At 39.5% G+C, this 21780-nt stretch overlaps 1 protein-coding gene across 1 annotated transcript in view; it reads right to left on the reverse strand.

The window, feature by feature from the left end:
- Window positions 1–1075: 1075 nt before the first annotated feature.
- The window catches only part of MLIP (muscular LMNA interacting protein), a 71152-nt gene continuing 50447 nt past the window's right edge, over window positions 1076–21780 (reverse strand). The window contains 3 exon segments of the mRNA XM_075707734.1: window positions 1076–1141; window positions 14885–15073; window positions 21503–21628. Of these exon segments, the coding sequence (XP_075563849.1) occupies window positions 1076–1141; window positions 14885–15073; window positions 21503–21628 (381 nt within the window).

Raw genomic sequence — 21780 nt, forward strand, 5'->3', positions numbered from 1 at the left:
GCTTTTAGCAAGACTAGAATCTAATTTTAAAATAATAAATTAAAAATAAACTGTGTTACAAAAATGTAATTATCATTCCTATCTATATTGTTAAACTCATCACAAAACTTGTGAAATAATTATGAGCATGCACTTGGTAATCAAAGGAGGTCTTGGCCGTAAAAATTCATTCTTGTGTCATAAATGTACTCATACTGCTATTATTGGTAGTAAGTTATGCCACCTTATGTGAATTTCTAAAATAATGTTGAAAATGTCCTTTAATTAAAGATGTTCTATTACGTTCCAAAGCCTGCAGTAAAGAATATGACAGTTAATTAAATTACATATGTTTATTTCAACACTGAGGCTATAGCTCAGCTTCACGTTCATGACCTTGTTGGAAAAAAGACTTGCCTGTGCCAGCAGAACCTTTTTAATTTTTATATGCTCTGTCTCAAGAGAAAATTAATCGTGCAGCAGATCGCTTCAGCTCTCACTGAGTGAATTATCTAGGGGGGTAACCACTACGGTCCTAGAGTTTAGATATGTAAAAGTGGTATGGAATTGGCCACTAAATTTAGACTTCAAAAAGATTTGTGTCCTTCTTCGAAGTCAAATAAAACTGGCACTGAATTTTGATACTGGGCAAATTTGCACTATATGTTATCTTATGTTTTCTTGACAGTCCTTTATGAAATTCTCAATAACTAATTATCCTAAGTGCCTCTGGTAGTTGTTGTATCTGGTATTTAAAACAGAAGCTATACCAGTGACTGCAGATTGTGGAATGTGTGATTTAATTGGGGCTAACCGCATAATTTAACAAATCGTGCTTTCTAACATCCCAACAGCATATATCAGGAACCTGCAGTGTAAATGTTAGTGTTACTCCAAATTCACATAAGCAACACAGTCTGCAAAACAACTCCGGGTTTTTTTTGTCATTAATCATTAAGAATAACTAATGCTTATCTAGTCCGTGCACTGGACAAAAGCAGATTTGGGAGCTCAGCACATTTTTGCTCATCAATTCTGCACAAGCTACATAAATAAAAGATAAAGCTAGCATGCAAATGCTTAAACCCATTAAATGTCAACTGGTTACCTCCTTAGAGCTGAGTGTTTCATTTTCTGGAATAGGCACTATGGGATGACTGGGCTGCCGAGCCAAGATGTCACAGGTTGGAGAGCATGAGGTTAAAAACAGGAAAAAGAAATGTTAGCAGGTCAATTTCTGTATAAAATATCACTAAAGTTTAATAATGAATGCCAGTACCCTCAGTCATGCAAAGGATAGCAAGGCAATGAGACCCCATTTGTGTTCAACAGGCTCCCTGTTGAACAGATGCTTTCTTACTACTCCTTGTCTGTATGAAAGTCTATTTCAAGGTATGGCCTGTTTTCTGTTATATCATATTCCCGTAATTAAAAGGGTGGGGATGGGATAAATCACCTTCCAATTTGAAAGACGCATCTCAAGTATCGCAGCAAGGGCACCTGCCTTGTAATACATTTAGTATGAGATAATGCACATAAAGTTATTTAGAACTGTAGCTGTATTTCTGTCACTTTGAATATCTGTCATCTTAAATCTCCTCCAAAAGAGCTCTCCTTAATATTAAATTTCATAGACATAAATCATAGAAACATTTAACTAAAAAATGCGGTATAACAGTAATTAGTATGTGCAGAAAGGAGTTTTAGATCTCAGTAATTTTCCAGTGTTTTGAGTATTTTATGATTTGCATCTGAGTAATGAAGTTTGATGGATGTGACTCAAGTGAAGAACCATACCAATTTCAATAAGATTTTAATCAGAATACAGGGAAATAGATAAGCTGGAGCTTATAGAGGCAATGTGAAGATCATAAGCTTGTGAGGTTTTACTATACAGTGACACAGAGACATCCTCTTTAGAGCAAAGGCTGCTTAAAGTATTGGGGTTTGGGTGGTTTAGGATTGTACAAAAATAAGGCTGGAAGAAGCCTGCTATTTTCAATCTATCAAAAGCATTACTTTGTTTTGGTATTTCGATCAAAGAGTAAATTAAAAAATAATGTGTTGCTTAAAAAAATATTGCGCTTGCCCTAAAAAATTAATTTTAAAACCATGCTTTTTGAGAAGCAAAACTGATCTGCTAAACTGGCCCTATAGTGAAAGAAGGATACTGAAGAGGAATATACTCTAATTTTCTGTAATTACGTTACGGATCTGCTATGTATTGTGCTCTCCCTTTGTAAATTTGCCCTGATTCATTTTCAGAGACACAGGAATCAACTCTAGCAACAACAGCAGCCGTTACAGAAGCTTTGAACCATTTAACTTTTTTTTTGTTTTTCAAAAAAATGAAAAGTAAATTTAGACAAGGGAATAATTTTAGGCAAAGGAAGGGTAAGGAAGGGGTAAGGAGCCTAGATCCTCTCAGCAGCAGCATCCCTCCCTCTGCTGCACACCTGGCTCATGATTTCAGCCAGCACAAATGCCGGGGCAGCCCCTAGACCTTACACCACCCCACTGCTGCAGCACAGCTCTTCACAACAGACACAGGAGGTGCTTAGCAGTCTACATGGGAGACAGAAGTCCCATTTCCCAACCCAGCATCCTGCAGCTACTGAGGGTGTGCAGTCCTTGGTGATACACAGGTGGTACACCCCTGCAGTATCTTGGCAAGCTTATTTCATTGAAATAAACCCTAGAGTTGAGTTACTTATTGCCTCACCAGAATATGGCATCTCTTTATTCCAGGCAAAGTAAGAAGGGTCGATCACAAAGAGAGAAAGTACTGATCATTTTCTGTTTACCTTCTGATGTGTGGCTAAGCTCTCTGAGAAGAATTGTCCACTGCTTGCAAGAGAGAAAAGCTCCCTAGTCAGCTAGTGACCCGAGAATGCAACAGCTCTTTTTCTCAAATTGCGCAGAGCACCAATCAATGAAAAATGCACTTTTATTGTGTTATCTCATCCTGGCCTTTCTTGCTGGTATTCATTGCCTACCGTGTTAACCTGAAATGCTTCTCTGAGTCATGATTCTGCCTTACCTTGATCCTTGAGTATGAGGTCTCAAGTCCCTCCTTAGAGCTGACAAAAGTAATGAAGTTTTTTGTCCAGGAAATGTATTTGCTTTCTTTATTTTGACAGCATCCTCTTTTCAAACTAAAGAGCCAACATGTATAACAGTCTCCATAGAGAGGGGAAATTATCTGTATTATCTGGACAGACACTCCTAACATTGATTAGGCTTAGTTGAAAGAAGACATGTGAGAGGCAAACAAGGACTTCACTGATTAATAATGGAGGAAAAAAGTTAATACAGGCTTAAGACTTGGAGAAAAACTGAACAATATACAGTTCTCTCTGTTTTCACAAAGCTTCTCTGACATAAAACCCCTGAAGTTATCATAGGAGAGTCTGTATGTTCTAATAGTCAGGTGTCTGGAGAACTGATTTTGCCATGACATGCAGTCCAGTCTTAAGGAATCCACATATGGCTATATTTATAAAGCACTTCAAGTAGTACTTTAGTGAATATGGAGCACATAAGCCAAGTGCTGCACCCTTTCTGCTGAAATAATGCTCAGTCTTGTAGGTCCCTGAAAGGAGAGCATTGGGTTTTTCCCTGGAATCATAGAGCTCTGCCTCTGCCAGCTGCAAAGGAGCTGAGTGCCGTGGCCTGGGTGACTTCATCCTAACAAGCTCTAGGCCTGTTCCCTGTATTATTTCCATCAAGTGTCAGTGTAATCCGTCAGCCTTGCTGTGGAAAAGGTCCCATGCCTGTCCTCCCAGGGTTTAACCAAGAAGCTAGACTCTTATTCTTTCCTCCCTGATTTTTCCTTACAAATACGATTTTTGTGTTCCTGAATGCACACCACGCCAGTCCCACAAGCAGGCTGGAACTTACTGTCCCACTGCACTTGCTTTCTGTGGCTCCATTGGTAAGGACTGGCCTCTTTCAGAAGAGAGAGAAGTTTGAAGCTCTGCAGGGTGAGATGAGCACTGTAACCAGGTCTCTCACTGTCTGGACAAGCACTAAAGGAGGGCATTGGCATCTCCATGTTGTCTTCTTTGCATTGTGGTCAACCCAGGGTATTTGGAGGACACAGACAGATACCCTACCTGGTTAAACTCAATCTTGTACCTGAATCATAGTATAACTTACGGCCCTAAGCACAGGGGAAAGATCCTCACAGAGTATGGTCATCTCTCGGCAAAGATAAGCTATCAACATCAGAGTACCAGACAGTCAACTTAAAAATACCAGAATGCAAAGTAGGCAGAGTGAGGTGGGATTAACCCTTCCTTATTAGACCTTGTGTGACTATGATTGCTCAGTCATATAGGAGTGTGCCCATGTCCACAAAATGTGAAGTGTGAATGCAACCTGGACTATGTACTTTTTATGGGTGTATTGTCTTAGTGAGACCTCACCAAGCTCTGTCACTGGCAGTCTTTCACCTCCAGGTCAAAGCACCTGGCAAGAAACCCTATTTGTAAATGTAAAAGGATTGCATCTGTTGATGGTGGAAGATGACAATATTGCTTTTATAACTTCTATTCTTGTTTCCTTTGCCAGTTACAAAATTCTGCATTACTCTTACAAGGTTAATTAATCATTCCTAACTTTTCCAGACATCACTCAGTTTTCTGCTAATGTGACATTTTCTTATTATTTTTAAGAACAGTGAAAAAGCAAACTAGACAAATCTGCATTTGTGGCTGCAAAAATTGTATTGAGGAGAGCAGAATATCCTGACAATATATAAGTATTCGCAGCATGTAAGTTCAAAGGGAAATTATATACCTGGCCAAAATAACCCCTTACAGACTCAGTCAAGGCTTAGAAAAGAGGTGGTTATATAACATCTTAGTTAGACATTTGTTCATTTAGCTCTGTAGAGTAATCACCAAGACATATTTGTCTTTAAAAGGTCAGTTTATTGTGCTATGAATCACAGCTGCCTCTGAACTAATATAAAGCTTTCTGAGGTGTTCTCAATGTAAGACGTTTTTCATAAATCTAAGTCACTCTCTAGAGGGTCTGCAACCTTCGCTAATTGAGACACAGGTTTAAAACTCATTGGAACCAGTGAGAGAGAATGTACATAAGAAATAAGAATGTTTCAACTATAGTAATCAGAGAACATTCACGTATATGCTATTCTTTCAAACTACTCCATTAAGTCTTTAATCCACTTTGAAAATAAATTAGGTACTCTAGACTCTTAGGAAACACAGAGTAATTCCTTCACAACAGGAAAAATTACTAATTTTTCAAAGATTAAAAACTTTTTTTTATTTATACATGCATAACAAGCAAACTTTTTTAATAAAACTATTTTATAGATAACCACTTTTTCTGAGCACAAGAACATGAACTCTAGGGTACCAATAAATGGTAAAACACCCACAGCTGCAGAGCAAGGACTACCTTCAACTAAGGGGAAAGAAAATATATAATGTAAAGGGAGAATTTATAATTATGATGTCTATAGTTTCTCTGAAATGACACAGTATAAAATCCATTTCAAAGATTCAGTCAGTTAAACACCCACTTCTTTTGCACCTTTCACCTCTCTATAAAAGGAAAGGTAAAGTAGAAATGGTGATCACAACAAAGATTTATAATGTGCCTTCAGCCACGTATGCAACAGAACATCCTGACTGACTTGCTTAATCATTATTATATACTACTGTACCTGTGAATTTTTAACCTGAAGATTTCAAAACTCTCCAGACACTGATAAGTGCCTGCCCAAGAAGGACAGCTCGCATACAGACATGACACAGCCCTGGAGGGCAACAGAGTGGGGTGAGACTGAAAGATTTGTATATGAATACCGCAGGCTGGAGGAGTTAGAGGGCTTTGCAGTAGGGATTCCTTATCTCTAAGTGAAGCTGGAGGGAGGGAGATGCATGCAAGCCCAGCAGTGCATCCATTTTCCTCGGGCTGCCTTTTCCCAAGCCACGTTCAACTTGTCATGCAGGGCTAGTCTACAATGGAATCGGCTGGGAATTTTCTGCCAAAATGATTTTTCAGTGAAAAATACTAGCAACCAAAAAAATGAAGTTTTCTGCAAAACATTTTGATGTCTCTTGCAAACTCTCACTAGTCATTTAGAAAATTAAAATTAAGTGTTTAATTGTAAGAAATACCATCCTTAACTAGAATATTGTGTTTTCTGACTTGGATGTTTCTTTTTGGATCACTTCCATAAAATATTAAAATGTATTTCACTATCAGTGCACTTTGTGCCAATCATGATAAGAGCCTCTATTTTCTGCTGTGGGCTAATCAAGCTCTGCAGTTCCTTACAGGGTTAATTTCACTACAGGTGATTATGGGAGCTGGTGGCCAGTGAGGGTACCAGGCCTGTAGCGAAGGCTTGAGGCATGAGAACCACCACCAACACACCTACAGAGTAGGGCAGTAGAGGAGACAAACATCATCTGATCACATGGATTAGAACTATCTGCTTTGAGTTAGTTCATATAACCCAAATGATGCATAGTGATTCCTGGATATTTAAATGTTTTCAAATTTTCATCTGTATTGAAAGAAAATTTCAGAATTTCCAACCACTAAACTGTTTGAAATTTCCCTCAGTATATTGACTGTGAACTATTTATGGACTCACAGAAATCGAGTCATTGCTTAGAAGAGACGATGATTCCCTGCCCCAGGAAAGGGCTCATTGCTCATTGACTGATAACAGCCAAAGAACTTTAACTGCTTTCCAGGTGAGTGTGTGAAATGAAATGGATTTAATTTCCAGAGCTGACCTTCCCAGATTACCTGTAAAACTGAATAAGCCCTGTTTTCTGAGTAACCTTCTCATGCAACAGAGATCTTTGACCTTTGCTACCTTAAATCCAAACAACAAACTTTGAATTTTCAAGAGTATACATGTGTAACTGTCATCTACTATATTAAAATTTGTATTAAGATCATATTCTGCCTATCATATAACTGCTAAAATGATAGCCACTGTTTAATAAAGAAAAGAGAAAGCTAGTACTATAATTTACAGTCTATCATATATGACCTCTTCATCAAAGTTCAGAACACTTTGTCAAAAAGAAAAATACCCACTAATGCCTTGATGTTCGTAACATCTCTGTAAGAGGTAGATACTGGCTTCTTTAATTCAAGCTCTAAGTACGTACTTGGAATTTCACCAGAAATAATTATAATTCATATATTTTTCTAACATAACTGGAAGCAGAGTTAATTAAGGCCATATTTCAGAGTACACATTATATCAATACCAGCAATAAAAGTTAAGTGAATTCTAATTGTGCCAATTTGTCCATTAAAATGTAGAGTTTCCAAAAGTTCATCAGCTCACTGTTTACTTTTCCTTGATACCTCAGAAGAGTTTTTTACAACCTGAAAAAGCAGCAGGAAATTGTCTAGAAACATCTGTGTTCACTGAGGTCTAAGATACAAATTTCTCTATAGCTCTGGGTGTTTTGGGACAGTTTCCATTAATTACAAGTTTTTTTCCTTCAGACTTTGTTTTCTCATTGTCTTCAATAAAAAGCATACAAGTATAATTTTTGTTTCTCATACAGGTTACATGCCCACCAAATCTTGTTTGATATTTTTCACGCAATAGTGTATTTCTGCTTTTGCTGTTAATAACAACCTTTACCTCTGAGTGGCTTCTGTTCTTCGTAATTTTGTCTTTTGTTTTTATTACTATATCACAAGCAAAGACATGTCCCCAGGTTTTAGTTCCCATTTGCCAAATCATTAATAGAGATTATTTTTTAACATTCCCATTTTCTATGGTTTCAAATTCCCCTAGAAATGGAGTTGTATCCAGTCCAAGTCCAGTCATAGATCAGGATCCTAGCATCAGAAGGAGCCCCTGAGCTATGGCAAGCTTGCCCCCATCGCCACAGGGCATGTCATAGAATCCCCTTCACAAACCAACATTAGCAGATACTAGGAGTGTTGTAGTATTTGGGCTGTTGTGTTTGCTTTGTTTGTTCTCCTAAGATGTGTGTTCACATATTAATCTGAAGATACAGAAGGCTAAGATAAAGACATCTCAGAAATGAGTTGTTAGCTAGGGCCAGAATTTCTATTATATTTGATACTGCTTTATGTATTTAAAATGTCTGCCTGAAATCCATTATGCAGAAGACTAGATGCAATCATCCTAGAAAACTAGGCATAAGACTGAACTCAAGTTTTATATTATGTAGAGACTTCTAAGAATGAAGACAAAGCATTTTAAAGCACTTTTTGGTGCTTGAGACTGGTTTAAGCTATCCCAGCAGAGACAGCCTGTATAAATGAGAAGGCAGAAAGCAACAGAAGTGGCTATAAGTACGTTCTAAGAGGAAACCTGGACACTTCTGGGCACAGCATTCACTGGGAAGCACATTTCGATTTCTAAATATGGGAAGTGCCTGCTGGGGTTTGATCCCACCACATTCAAGAAAACAACTTTTTGTGTGCATGTTTTCTAAATGAACAGAAGTACACCAAAGAAATACCAGGGTTCTACCATCAACAGCTTCTCCTAGTGGAGCCTACTAGGCTTTCAAAATTGCCTAACTACCCAGGCCAAAAGAATTGACACAGTAATCAATTCTTTTTTTTTACTTCCTTTGGAAGAGCTGTCTCTGTAGGAGTGGGTAGCAGAGTTCTTTCCAGGCAGTATCAGACTTAAGACGTCTGCATGTTGAAGTACATGCTGCTGTGTCTCCTGTTCAGCCTAAGCTACCTTCATGTTCTGGTCCTAATTTGATGGTTTCGAAGAAAGCAACTGATTACCAAGTTATGATCCTTCTAAAGTGTTCTAGGAGAAATGCTTTTCTTTAAAGATGAGCTGAGCAAGAACTCTAGAGGCATTTTCTGCAGGATTGTCAAACCAAGTTCAAAGTGATAGAAATGTCATCTAAGTATGATATGATTAAAATAGCTTACTAAGCCCAAGCAATGCCATAAAAGAATATACAAAGGAGACCAACAATATTAAGCATTAATATTTTCCCAACAAGGTGGTCCAATTTGTAGTACAGCACTAATGAACTGACTTGTTTGCCTCTGATTTCTTTTTCTATACTAAAGCAATTGTCCTGGATCACAGATAGTAGAAGGCTGATCAATCACAATACACCTACACAAGTACAGCATTTAAATATCAAAGTTCAAAAGAAAGAAAGAAACTCTCTTCTAGAAATAAAAGCAGCTGGGATGATGTCTGGGGGAAAAGTGCTTTTCCATGGCAACCCTGAAAGGCTGCCACGTTCACAGAATGTCAATTCCCACTGTGCTACTATTAATCAAATACAAACTCCAATGAGTAGGATATTGGATGGTGAGGTAAACACCACTGATTTAATTTAAAAAATAATAAAGATTCCCTTTAAATATTCCATTTACCTACGACTCTGCAGACCTGCAAGTGATTATGGAAGGCTGACACCTCCAACACGACAACATTCAGTGATTTCAAGAAAACTCCATTTAGGTCCAGGTAAAATATTAAATTGGCTTGAGCCCAAAGTTGGACATTAAAGAAAACCTGTCCTCTGCAAACCTGGACCTTTATTCTTATAAGTAATGTCTAATCAGGTACCAAAATGGTAATTTTTTAACATTTCTCATACCTCTTGCAAAAAGCCAGTTCCCTCCAATCCATTTTCAAGGCTGTGCTGCTAAATATTTAACTGACAGGAAGATTTTCAGAGGGATGTACATGAATCGTGCTCAGCCCTTGCTGACAGAAAGAAAAGGCAGTTTGAAAGTCAATAGGGACTGAGAGGTGATCCCCAGCTGAGGGAGCTACACCCGCTCATCCCGTGTCTTCTCTTGGGCAGGTCATTCCTTTATCCTTCCAAATGACAGCCGTTTTCCCAAAATCTAATGCTGTCTTCCCTGACAGATATTTATGTTGATTGTGCCTCCATATGAATCATAGAATCATAGAACAGCCCCGCCTGGAAGGGTCCAACCTTTTGTGGGAAAGGGAGCCTAGACGAGATTATCTAGCACCCTGTCCAAACGCATCTTGAAAACCTCCAGTGATGGGGACTCCACCACTTCCTTGTGGAGGTTGTTCCAGTGATTCATTGTTCTCACTGTAAGATAATTCCTTCATATAACAAGATGAAACCTCTGCCAGTGCAAGTTGTACCCATTGCCCCTTGTCTTCTCCATGTGTCTCCTCCTGTGAAGAGAGAGCCTCTGTCCTCTTTGTAGCCACCCTTTAAGTACTGGAATACTGTGATGAGGTCACCCCTGAGCCTTCTCCAGGGAGAAAAGATCTAACTCCTTCAGTCTTTCCTCATAAGGCAGGTTCTCCAGCCCTTTGATCATCTTTGTGGCCCTCCTTTGGACCCTCTCCAGCCTGTCTGCATCTTTTTTAATTGCGGGGACCAGAACTGGTCACAGTACTCCAGGTGCAGAGTTGTGCTCTTCCACCCTACACAGTCCTCCATTAAAGGCTGGAGGGATTCCCAGCAGAAACATGCTTTGGAGTTAACCAACCACAGAGATAAATGTCATCTCAGGCTCTCCATCACTGCAATAGTTGTGCTCAAGTCTGACTTTCTGGGCTGTTTTATTCGAATCAAAATGAAAAGGAACTTTTTTTATAATAAAAAGTTCAACTCATATAATTATTCAAGACTAAGGAGTGTAAATAAGAGTAGCAGCACCTGGTGCGTGGGGCACAGAGTGGGGCAGGAGAGGATAAGGGAGATGACAAGGCCAATGAGAACAGAATCAGCTCACTTGAATGGGCAACATTTTTATTTCAGGAGCAGCCTGCGCACAGATGAGAGGAGAGAGCCTTCTCTGCTCTTCTCCAAGCCGAAGGGCAGATGCAAGACCTCGGTTCCCGCTGCCTCCTCCTATCAAAGCTAAAACCACATGTGAAATGATTTGGGGCACAGCTTATGGATTTCATCACTCTGAACAGTTATAATTTCTAAAACCTGCCAGGTCTATCCTTCAGCTTCATCTGTGTAATTCCATCAGCTATAAAGATGCAGGTACTTGGTGGAGCTTTAAAGAAAAACAACCTGGTACTGGGTCCAGTCTGCCTAAACACCACCACAGTGCCCTTTCAGTAAAGCGTTTCAGATAGGGACAGCTGTTATTTTCTTATGCTCTGAGCCAACAAATGAAATGATGCTGGTTTTAGGAGGTCACCATATCTAGCCTCCCTAATATGAGACTCAGGTGATCACTCTGTTTTTTCCCATATCCCATTTCTCATTTCTGAGGGAACACTTGTTTAAGGTAATCTTTTAATGAAATTGCAGGTGCAGAGTAGCAACTCCATTCACTGACATATCCTGTCCGTTCTCAATAGTGTATTTACAACATATTTTAAATCGTTGTAAGAATGCATGGCAGCGAGTTTTGCCCTCTAGTGGAAGATGAAGCAAAATACAACATATAGTTACAAATGTAACATATATATATATAGATTGATTGTGTGGGCACTGACCATGTGTTGACTGGGTAGCTGGAGAGACAGCAAGCGAGTCACAGTGCATATTATCCCTTATCCCAAGGGGTGAGGAGTGGAGAAGGGGAACTCCAGGGAATTTACAGAGATGACAGCTGAGGTTTAGTAGAGAATCAAAAGAAATTCCCATGATGTCAGGATGTTTATGGAACAGTTCTAACAGTTTGCAATTTCAACACCTGATACTGTGTCTACTGTACTGTGTTTTCTGTTACTTCAATTATTGATCACAATAAATTAAATCATTTCTATTTAAAAACGTGAATAGCTCAGACTGTAGTTGGGTGGCACAGAAGACAGGGTTATTGCAAGAAACAATAGGCAAATATTGTCAGGATTTTTATCAACATATATTGACTCATGTTAAATATTGATCATGTGAATAGGATTGAAATTAATATTCCTTTGGTTATCAAAGAATGTTAATACTATAGACCAAACAAAAAATATAAAAAAAAAAAATTAAGGGTGAATATTTACTTCTTGTGTAAATAAACCTCTGTTTGTATTAACCTAGCCCAGTATTGACATCTGATTATTCTGTTTCCCAAAGTATTGGGCCACACCTACCTAGAGAGTGACATCAGTTCACAGATACAATATGTTTTACTAAAGGTATTTACTAGCACTACCAGTAATGCTTAAAAATCTTACCTACGGCTGACAACTGAGTTGTCTCATTTTATATCAGTTAAACTTATCTTCATTGGCTGAGACTTTAAAATTATTGAAAATAATTAAATAATTAAAATTATTTTAAACACTAGGAAACAATGGTAAATTGAGATATACCAAAAATTCTCCAAAGAAGTCTCAAAAAAGATATTCGTCTCAAAAATCTTTGTCATTCTCACCAATCCTGCTTCAGAAGATTTAATTATTGAATTTTTTGTACCTACCATGGTTAACATCATAGACTCCTGTGGATTTTCACTAGATCTTATGGGATGGAAGAGAGAACTTGCTACATTAACTAAATTAAGGGATGCATTTGGAGAAACACAAGCATTATCATTGCATGTGGTCTTGACCAAAGTCAGGATTTCACTTACATGATGAGAGGAATGGCAGTGGGAAGTCAACCAGAAGCCCAAATGTGTAGACTTTTTTATTTAAATTGTTGCAGCAGGTCAGTACTAGTGCCTCATCTAAAACACAACCCTCTCAATTAGCTCCCTGATGACATAACCATTCAAAATGCTGCTGTAGAAGTATTTGAAGTAAAATTAAGTGATCCTCTGAGCTTTTCTTTGATAGAAAACAGCACTCTTCAGTGACTTCTGGGCTATGGATGATGGTACTCAACCCCGGAAAGTTGCAGACTTAAATAGAGAGTCAGAGTTCAATATGGAAGTAAGAATATATAAAATATATATAATATATAAAAAATATATAAAATATAAAAATAAAATAAAAGCTGCTTACAGATGTGTGAAGCTTACAGGAAAACCATGTGAAATACCTTGTTAACAGTGGACAGTAAAAAATGACCCAGGTAAGAGAGCAAATTTATGTTATAAAGGGAAATGGAAGAATTCAAAGAGATGATGTAGCTCTCGTATTTACATTGTACAGGAAGAACCTGTTAACATCAGAGAGGTGTGGCTGCATTTATCAGTTTGTAAAGCTCACAAAGGTTGCTTGGAATGACAAAAGTTCCTTGAGATAAAAAATTGTGGATGAAGAGGCCTCATAATCATCATCATATGGGTGGAATGCAAATACACAGGCTGGGCTGTCCTATGATCTCTGCATTCAAGAGAACAGTTTTGGGCGCACAGTGCTATGGGAAATCCGAGCAGCAGCAAAATTTCCTTATTTCAGCAATTATCCAGCAAGAATATCCGTATTTGAGAAAACAGCTAACATGATATACCAAAAAGTTACACTGTCTTAATTATCTTCAGACAACTTTTCCTTGCCTTATTCACCTTCCTATTCAAATTTCTGAGTTTCTAGCAGTGTTTTCATTAGCAACAGCAAATACCCATTTTCATTATAAAAACTGGCTTTGGTGGTCATATGAACTGTTTGTTTGTTCATGTGAATGCCCTGCAATGAACCAGGAAACTTGTCAAAAAATACTTGATCATAAAATCATTGCTGCCTAAATAAACATGTCAGCCCAGTTTAGCAAAAATTGAAACAGAACAAAACCCAGTCTAACAGATGTGAAAAGGTGATTTTGTTCAGTATGCCTCAAAAACAGAATGGAAGGCTGGTTTTAGTTTTAGTTTCCAAACATTTCTTCAGAGTCTGATGGCTGAGCAACATACATTCTCTGCAGAGGTGATATGTCTCTCCAATGCAATCTTGACTCCCAATGTGCCTAAAACTAGTAATGTGTATTTCACCCCTGATGAGGAAACCATAACATAGCCTAAAGAAACAGCACCTAATGCCTGTGTTTTATAGAATCATAGAATCATAGAATCATTTAGGTTGGAAAAGACCTTTAAGATCATCCAGTCCAACCATTAACCTACACTACCAAGTCTACTCTAAGCCAATCAAGGGTAGGCTAGACTAAACCATGTCCCGAAGTGCCACATCTACCCGTTTTTTGAACATTCTTTTTTTAACATCTTGCATCCCAAATAAAGCACGCTGTACATCTCAGAGCGGGATTATCTCTCCAGGCATCAAAGTTTGAGCATTTGCAGCCAGATTCTGTGTTAGACAAAAGAGGACATGGGAAGGATACATCTGAGGGGTCCAAACAGCAGCTTCTATGGAATTCCATAACTGATGCTTTTCTAACACCAGACAGGGGCTGTCTTGAGGTATTGTAAATAACTCATGCCAGCTGTTCTTCGAAAAGACTTCAGCTAAGACATAGGGCCCAGTTTTCACCTTACAAAGCTCATAAGCCAGCCCTGTCACCCACACACCTTGGACTACAGAGATTTTGTCCGACTTCTTCACTGCTGTTTCAAAGAAGACACAAATGTCAGCAAGGGTGTGATTCCCTTTGCGTTGGCAAGAGACAACTGCTTGTCAGGATGACAGCTAAAGCCACTGATTTTCCTGAATTTCTCTCAGGTTAGTCTCCCTTCCCTCAGTGCCCAAGAAAAAAGAAATAGCCTATTACTTTAACATGGGTAAATGTCAGAAGTAATCTGACCACGAGGGATGAAATAGATTATTCCTCCTTTAGAGAACAAATAGCTTGAATGAAGAGTGGTGGGAACCCTGTCCTAGGCAATCTGGAGGAAGCAAGCCCTGACATGAGCTGTGCTGAGGGAAGGAAAAGCAGTAATGTCTCCAGGGACACTGGAGACACAAGCTCTTCTGAGACGCATCTCCCAGAGCACCTGCCAGCACTGAATCCTAATGACTCAGATGAATTCTGCCTAGAACTAAACGGATAAAAGCCTGACAAAGCTCTTGAATCACACCACACTTGAAGCTCACCTTACTGTACAAAGAGTTGTGACTGTAAGGGCTATAAGGATTCTCGTGAACATCACACGTGATAGAAGACAAGTGGCTGAAAGGTCCTGGGTTTAGACAGTCAGCAAGGGAGATGGATGGAGGACGCAAAGGGGACTTAGTTGGAGGGATCAGTTTAGTTGGATACAGAGGGCGTAGGAGAGCAGTCTCCTATGAAAAAAAAAAGAAAAGTAAACAGAAACAGATTAATGGATGCAAAAAAGAAGCTTTGGACAGAAAGCAAAGTGCTTATCTTGCACCTTTTCTACATTTCATACGGCTTGATGATTAACTAGGAGAGATACTCTACCTTCATGCCAATACAATTGCTCTACACTAAGCGCTTTCATCAGCATGAAAGTACACACAGAAAAACCTGCTGTAGATGTCCCATTAAAGCACTTATGCTTCGACTGGGGTCCAGCGCATCTCCCTTCTGCAGCTCAACTGATGCTCAAGTGTCAGAAGAGGAAAGTCCAGAAGGATCTTGTGCTAGGATAAAACGGCCAGGTTTTGGAACATTTTCCAAGAGGGTGGATTGGAAGCAAAACCAATCTGAAAACAGTGTCTGAGAGGTACAAAATAAAGTCTGCCTTATCTATGTACTAGCAGGAGCACTTCAGACTTTTTAACAAGACTCTAACAAGACTTTTCAGCCATTTAAGATTTAAACCAATGAAGGTGCACAATGTATTTCACTACTGCAAGTTGTCAGCAGTTAATAATCTTTCTGGTTAAAAAAACCCAATATGTATGTGCTTTTTCACCTAAAGGATAAAATCCTTAAAAAAAATTATCTTTAAAAGATTTGGGATAGAGTCAAGGAGGCATACTGTGGTGGTACATCTCCCCCCACCCTGTTTTTCTGTTCTGTTTTTCCCCTTTACTTCGGCTGCTTTACAATTTCAGGAATTCCAGGCCACAGCTTTTGTGTAGTGAGTTGGTCAGTTAAGCGCCCCTTAATTGTACCAGAAACTCCTACATGGCTGGAGCAGAGAGCAGCTCTGTTCTTATCAAGATTCATATTGTGGCTAACGAGGGGAATGAGAACAAACAGCTACCCCGGACAGCCTTGAAACAGAGTGGTATCATCGCTGCTGGAATTCCAGCAACAAGCCGACCCGTATTGTGGCTCGGATGGAAATTTACTGGTGATTAAAGTCAATCATCTCACAATCCTATAAACGGCAGTCCTAAGTGAGGCCCTTTGAGCTCTCCTGGACTGCCGCGGGCCGCACCAGCATCTCCCTCTGATCAAAATGTCTCTCAGAGTCAGCGAAAACTAGCAGATTCCGAAAGTCTGCTGCTACCAGAACTCCATTGCAGGAGATTGACAACGGAGCCTGGGCTGCTGATATTCTTCACTCCTTGAGACTCTACTCTCGCCCATTGAGAAATGCTAAGGCATTAGATGTGAGTATTTCACTAAACTCAAGGGGAATTTTTAACAGGTATATGATTTCCATATATGCGTTTATAGTTGTAAGTGTGCATGCATGAATCAATTTAAGTACTTTTGTAGATGTATGATTTAATATTAAAAGGAGTTTTATATTGCTGTACTATTCTTATAGCATTGCTCTCCTAAACTGTTGACCAAGTCTGAGACTAAGACTGGGCCCAGCCGCACCTCGGCTCCTCTCTGAGAAGGAGTTTAGAAAGCAAGGGGGTCCATTCTGAACCTCGTGACTCAACGGGAGGGCTTCCGTATCCCCTACATATGATTTCTCTCTCTCTCTCACATAATCCAATTTCCTTTATATATTTTTCCTATGTACTAGATATACATATATGCATATATATACATTATCCTTATCCATATAAACCATTGACCAAGTCTGAGACTAAGACTAGACCTAGCTGCACCCAGGCTTCTCTCTGAGAAGGAGTTCAGAAAGCAAGGGGGTCTAGTCTAAACCTCGTGACTCAACCGGAGGGCCCCCCACACCCGCCTTGCCTTTATTCCATATATACGCAATCCTTTTATGAATCATTTTAACTCATTGTGATTTAATTCTCTTTTATGTGCTTCTATGTAGTAATAGAGTGAACCTTGCCATCTTCGAATCCGTAACTAAGTCACTGTTTTGATCAATTTTGTCTAATCACTTTATTAATCATTGATGATTGAGTGCTATTGAAAATATTATCATCAAATTCTGCAATTTGCTACAAGTAAATTCTAACTTTTACTAAATCAAACTGTGTAAAGTCACTCATTCATAGTGAATTGACATAATCAGCAGGATTCACAGACCTGCATTCGTGACACATACCCAGCTTTTGGCACAAATCTTGTGCTTAGGTTTTGCCGAAGCTGTTGACACAATACATCCTGAATTCTCACCCGCGTGGCTGGCTAAGTTGAGAGGAGAAACTCCCCTATGTGCTGTGCCTTTGAGCTCAAGACCCAGAAAATTTGTGATGAGCTGTGATTAGTTCCAGCAGAAGCTAATGCATCGCCTGCTGAAAGAGTGATCATGAGCAAACGAGCGGATCGGGGCCCAGCAGCGTTGAGAGCAGCTGGAAGGGGACCAGGCAGCAGTCACTTCACACTGACCTTGACTCCTGCCGCTCCTGCTCAGAGGCACCAGCCCTACTTCTATTAAAGATAAACTTTGGCAAACTGGCCTCACAGCTTCATGACAAGTAGAACTAAGATTTCTTTAGTTCATCCTTATCTTGCTCTTCCATTGCCCAAGGTGGTTTATTTATCTTAATGACAAAGGAGCCTATGTACATTCTTGTTAATACGTATTTGCAAGCACGTGAATTCTCTAACATTCATTATGAGTTGTTTTCATGTAAGTTGTTTTCATATTTTTCATGTAAAAAAATGCCTTATTTTTTCCCCAAAGAAGATTCTGCTTGCCCAGTTTGAAATGAAAATTTTCATGAAGCCATCAATGTCAGCACTGCTCACGAGTTACACGTACTTCCAGTACATTTTTATGGTGCTTTTTTTTAACAAATTGGAGCATACTTGCAAAATTCCTGAAACACTATTGAAATGTACTAAGCAAGAGGAAAAAATATTCTTTCTCATGATCGGGAAATTATTGTCTCCAGTAAAGGCGTCTAAAAATGTGGGAAGCTTAATACTATCAGATTGGAACCTCAGAAATACTACGCTCTGTCTGTAACAAGTGTTTGATGGGGGGATATCCGCTGAATAGCCAGTGCTACAAGTTGTATATGTCCTCAGGAAAAAAAAAAAAAAAGCAGTATAAACTAATATGAGAAAAAGCCAAAATAAAAGGGGATTTTTCCCTGGTTTATAAATTTTATTGGCACACTAGTGTCAATCTATATACAGCATACCCAGAGCACAGATAAAAAGAGCTATCCATGAGATGAGCTACATCCTTTCCAGTCGACCTTTACTAATTTAGAAATCTCTTTTTGTGTCCACCCATTACTTTGGATTATCTGCATGAGAACAGCTGCCTATTAAAGAAAAAGTTACTATTTTTTTACAAGGGAAATGGCCTTTTCCACATGGAGATGTTTCTTAATGAAGTGAAAAGCAAAAAAGCTACTCTCTGTTGTGCAAAGAACTGTGTTCAATACAGGGCGTGAAGCTGAAGGTCAGTAGTTACGGCTGGCTGCATCATTATGTCTCAGATTGAATGCCACCCACATAGTCACCAGTACTCAGTGTCACACTGGGAGGTTTGGCAGGAAGGGGAGATATTGCAGACGTCTAAGAAAAATCAAAAGACAGTAGTTAATAAAACCGATGCCATCTGGAACCTCATCTAGTCTGTGCCATCCTCGAAGTTGCAGCCTGAGAGGGTCTGTCCTTTCAAGATGGGCTGAGTGAGGGAGGGGCAGCAACATCACCTAGGGAGGGTGTCGTTGGCAATGGCATTAGAAAGAAAGCAAAAGAAAACACAGAGAGAGGGAGAGAACAGAAATGTAAGAGCTGAACCTCCCAGCAGAGCTGGGAAAATCTCCAAAGAAAACCAGGGAAAATTAGTAACAGTATGAGCAGTTTTGCCCTCAGCCGCACTGGATACCCGCTAAGCTCTTATTCGAGGACAAATGGACGAGCACTGACTCTTTCACAGAAAGCAGAAAGCCTAACTGCTCGTGTCCTAGTTTTAATCCACAGCTCTCATATCCCATGAAAGCAGCCAATTTACCTGATTTCAGGGCAATGTTGGTAGGAACACCTCCCACTCTTTAGAAGCCAGCCGCTGTGCAGCCAAAAATGCTAACTCCTGACAGGTGAAGAGGGGGAATGAGTATCCTTATAGGCTAACAACCCCGTGGTTAGAGACCACCACCGCAAGTTTCAAACTGTTGTCTGGGCATGGAGCCCAGCCAGGTTCACAGGCAGTGTTGCAGCCCTCTTGCAGGCACTAAAACCCCTCAGGAGAGTTCCAGAGAAGCTCTAAGATTGTGAACATCCTCATGTGGGCACGCAAGTCTCCACACACAAGGGACTTATCTCAGCACCATAAACCTATTCTGAGAGGCAAGGGCTGAAATGGTAAGCATGTGCTTTAGTGTTTTCCCTAGATCTGGCTATTATGGTATTATTAATTATTATATCAGATCACCACTAGAATCATGTAACTGTTTCTCACACAAACAAAACCAGTTCCTGTGAAGTCAATGAATCCATCTGAATCCAAGCCTAAGTAGTTCTTTTTTCAGAACAAAGATGTCTTAATAGAGCACTCCCCAAAATAACAAGTATTTTCCAACAACCTGAGGTATTTCTTAGGTTAGGATAAAAATGCTAATTTATCAGTACTTAAAAGTATATGCATTTGTTCTTTTAAATAACGGAAGCAAAACTGAACATATTCATTGCAAAATTAACTTTTCCATCTATCAAAGTCAGTGCACTATTTGTTAGTTAATTTTAATTCATAGCTTTTATATAAAATAAATTTGTTTTTTTGTCATAACAACCACATTTATTCATGGACTTAGGACATCCTCAGTACTTCAGTAATACGTACCATAAGTAACTTATAAGGTGTAAGTTAATTTGTTTTCACAATTAACTTTAAATGCCAGGCAGCTTTTGAGTTTGCCCGGTTTGTGTTTGCCTGAAGATACAAAGTTTAGTGATTGCATCATTCCTTCATCAGAAAAACTATAGCCAGCAGAATCAGTGCCCAGCCCTGATGAAAGGGAGGTATGAGCTGCCCCTGCCTTTGCAGCAAGGTCCTGCTGAGGTGGCCTAGACCAGAAATTCTCTGGCAGCCGCTCCCAGCCAGCTCTCCTCCTCTTTCATCCCAGCTGAATGGCAGCACAGTGCCTGGGCATCAGAAGGTTTTCAGTAAGTTAAAGCATGAAAAACTCACTATGAACTCACACATAGTCTCTGAAGTCAAATATTCACTGTCAACCTCAAAAGTTCAGAGACAAATTGTAAATAATCATTTGTATTCATTTTTTCTTATATTTTACAGAAACTCTACATTCTGTAGAAACCTGTAGAATAAGAAACCTTCTGATGCCAGCCATACATGTCGCTGGAACCCACTGATGGTACAAATAAATCTTTCTCTGTTTGTAATGCTGCAGTACTCTTGAGAAATGCCGGGAATGTCCTACAGCAAGTCAGAGCTATGGGGAGGAATGGAAAGAACTAAAATGAAAATCTTAAATAATTCAGTTATAAAAGGAAGAAGAGAGGACTGCCACTGCTAAAGTTTCCCTCTAAAGTGACTAGAGAGGCATAGAAGTAAGAGAAATTCAAATAGTAAGGTATTTTATTCACATCATGTCTGGCAAGAGGACTACTGGCTTCATTTTACTACCCTCTAGATGGAAAATTCAGAACATACTGGATACGTTAATAATAAGCTCCTACAGGGACATTCAGATTACATATTGCAGTTAAAGTTTAATTCACAATAATGCACACAAACACAAATGCACAAGAAAAGGCTGACAGAATCATTTGTCTGGGGTTTCTCTGAGATAATGCCTCATACAGGTCAGCAAAGTTCAAGATGTGTTTTTGCAAAGTGATCCTATGGCTTTATACGGAGGTTGGTGGGAGAAGACAGCACTTTTGCTGCCCCATGGGCTGCCTGTCAATGCGTCTCATGTGCAGTAGAAGAGCAGTTCCCTCAAGCTGTGGAGGGATGAGAATACAGACCTGGAGGAGCAACGCGCTGGGCAGTGACACGGAAACTCACAGGGGCTCTTCTGCAGTCTCCCTTGGAGAGGGGAGAGTGAACCTTGCCCAGTCCTTGCTGTCCTCATTTCTCTTTAGAGAGGATTTGTGTCTGGACCCCAAATGGAGGAAGCGCTTTCTGGTAGATTTGATCCAGACACCTGCTTGACAGGCAAGCGCAGGCTTTCCACTTTCTTTTGTATAGAGTTTCCTATGGACATCATTAAAAGACCCCCTCCTCAACATATGGGTTTTTAGATCACCACAAAAAATGTCCCTGTAGAAAGCCCAGATGCCCATCTCCAGCCTGGAGGCTCTCCTCCAGGAGCCAAGTGCCCCTCAGGAATCATCTAACTTTGCAAAAAAACAAGAGATCACGACAAAATAAGGATCTAAGATTATTCCTCATCTTTAAGGAAACTAACTGAAGCTACAAAATCCTTCAAAGAGTTACTTACCTGCTCAATATCTTGATCACTGATTTCTTCAAGGTACTTTTTAAAAGGATTGGGTTGATAAGGCTCCTCCTTTTGCTGTGCACTCTTTCCTTTCACCAGCACGGGACGAATGACACCAGGTTTTGTCTTGACCCATAGAACACCCAGGAGAAAAGAGACGGAAGAAAAATAAAATAAAATTCTTTAAAATTTACAGAATATCTGTTAGACAAGTCAATTCCAATGAGGCTGTAGTGACTAGATTTTTTAAAAATGTTATTAATAACATATTTCACCAC

The sequence above is a fragment of the Pelecanus crispus genome, chromosome 3, assembly GCF_030463565.1.
Source record: "Pelecanus crispus isolate bPelCri1 chromosome 3, bPelCri1.pri, whole genome shotgun sequence".
Taxonomy (NCBI): Eukaryota; Metazoa; Chordata; class Aves; order Pelecaniformes; family Pelecanidae; genus Pelecanus; species Pelecanus crispus.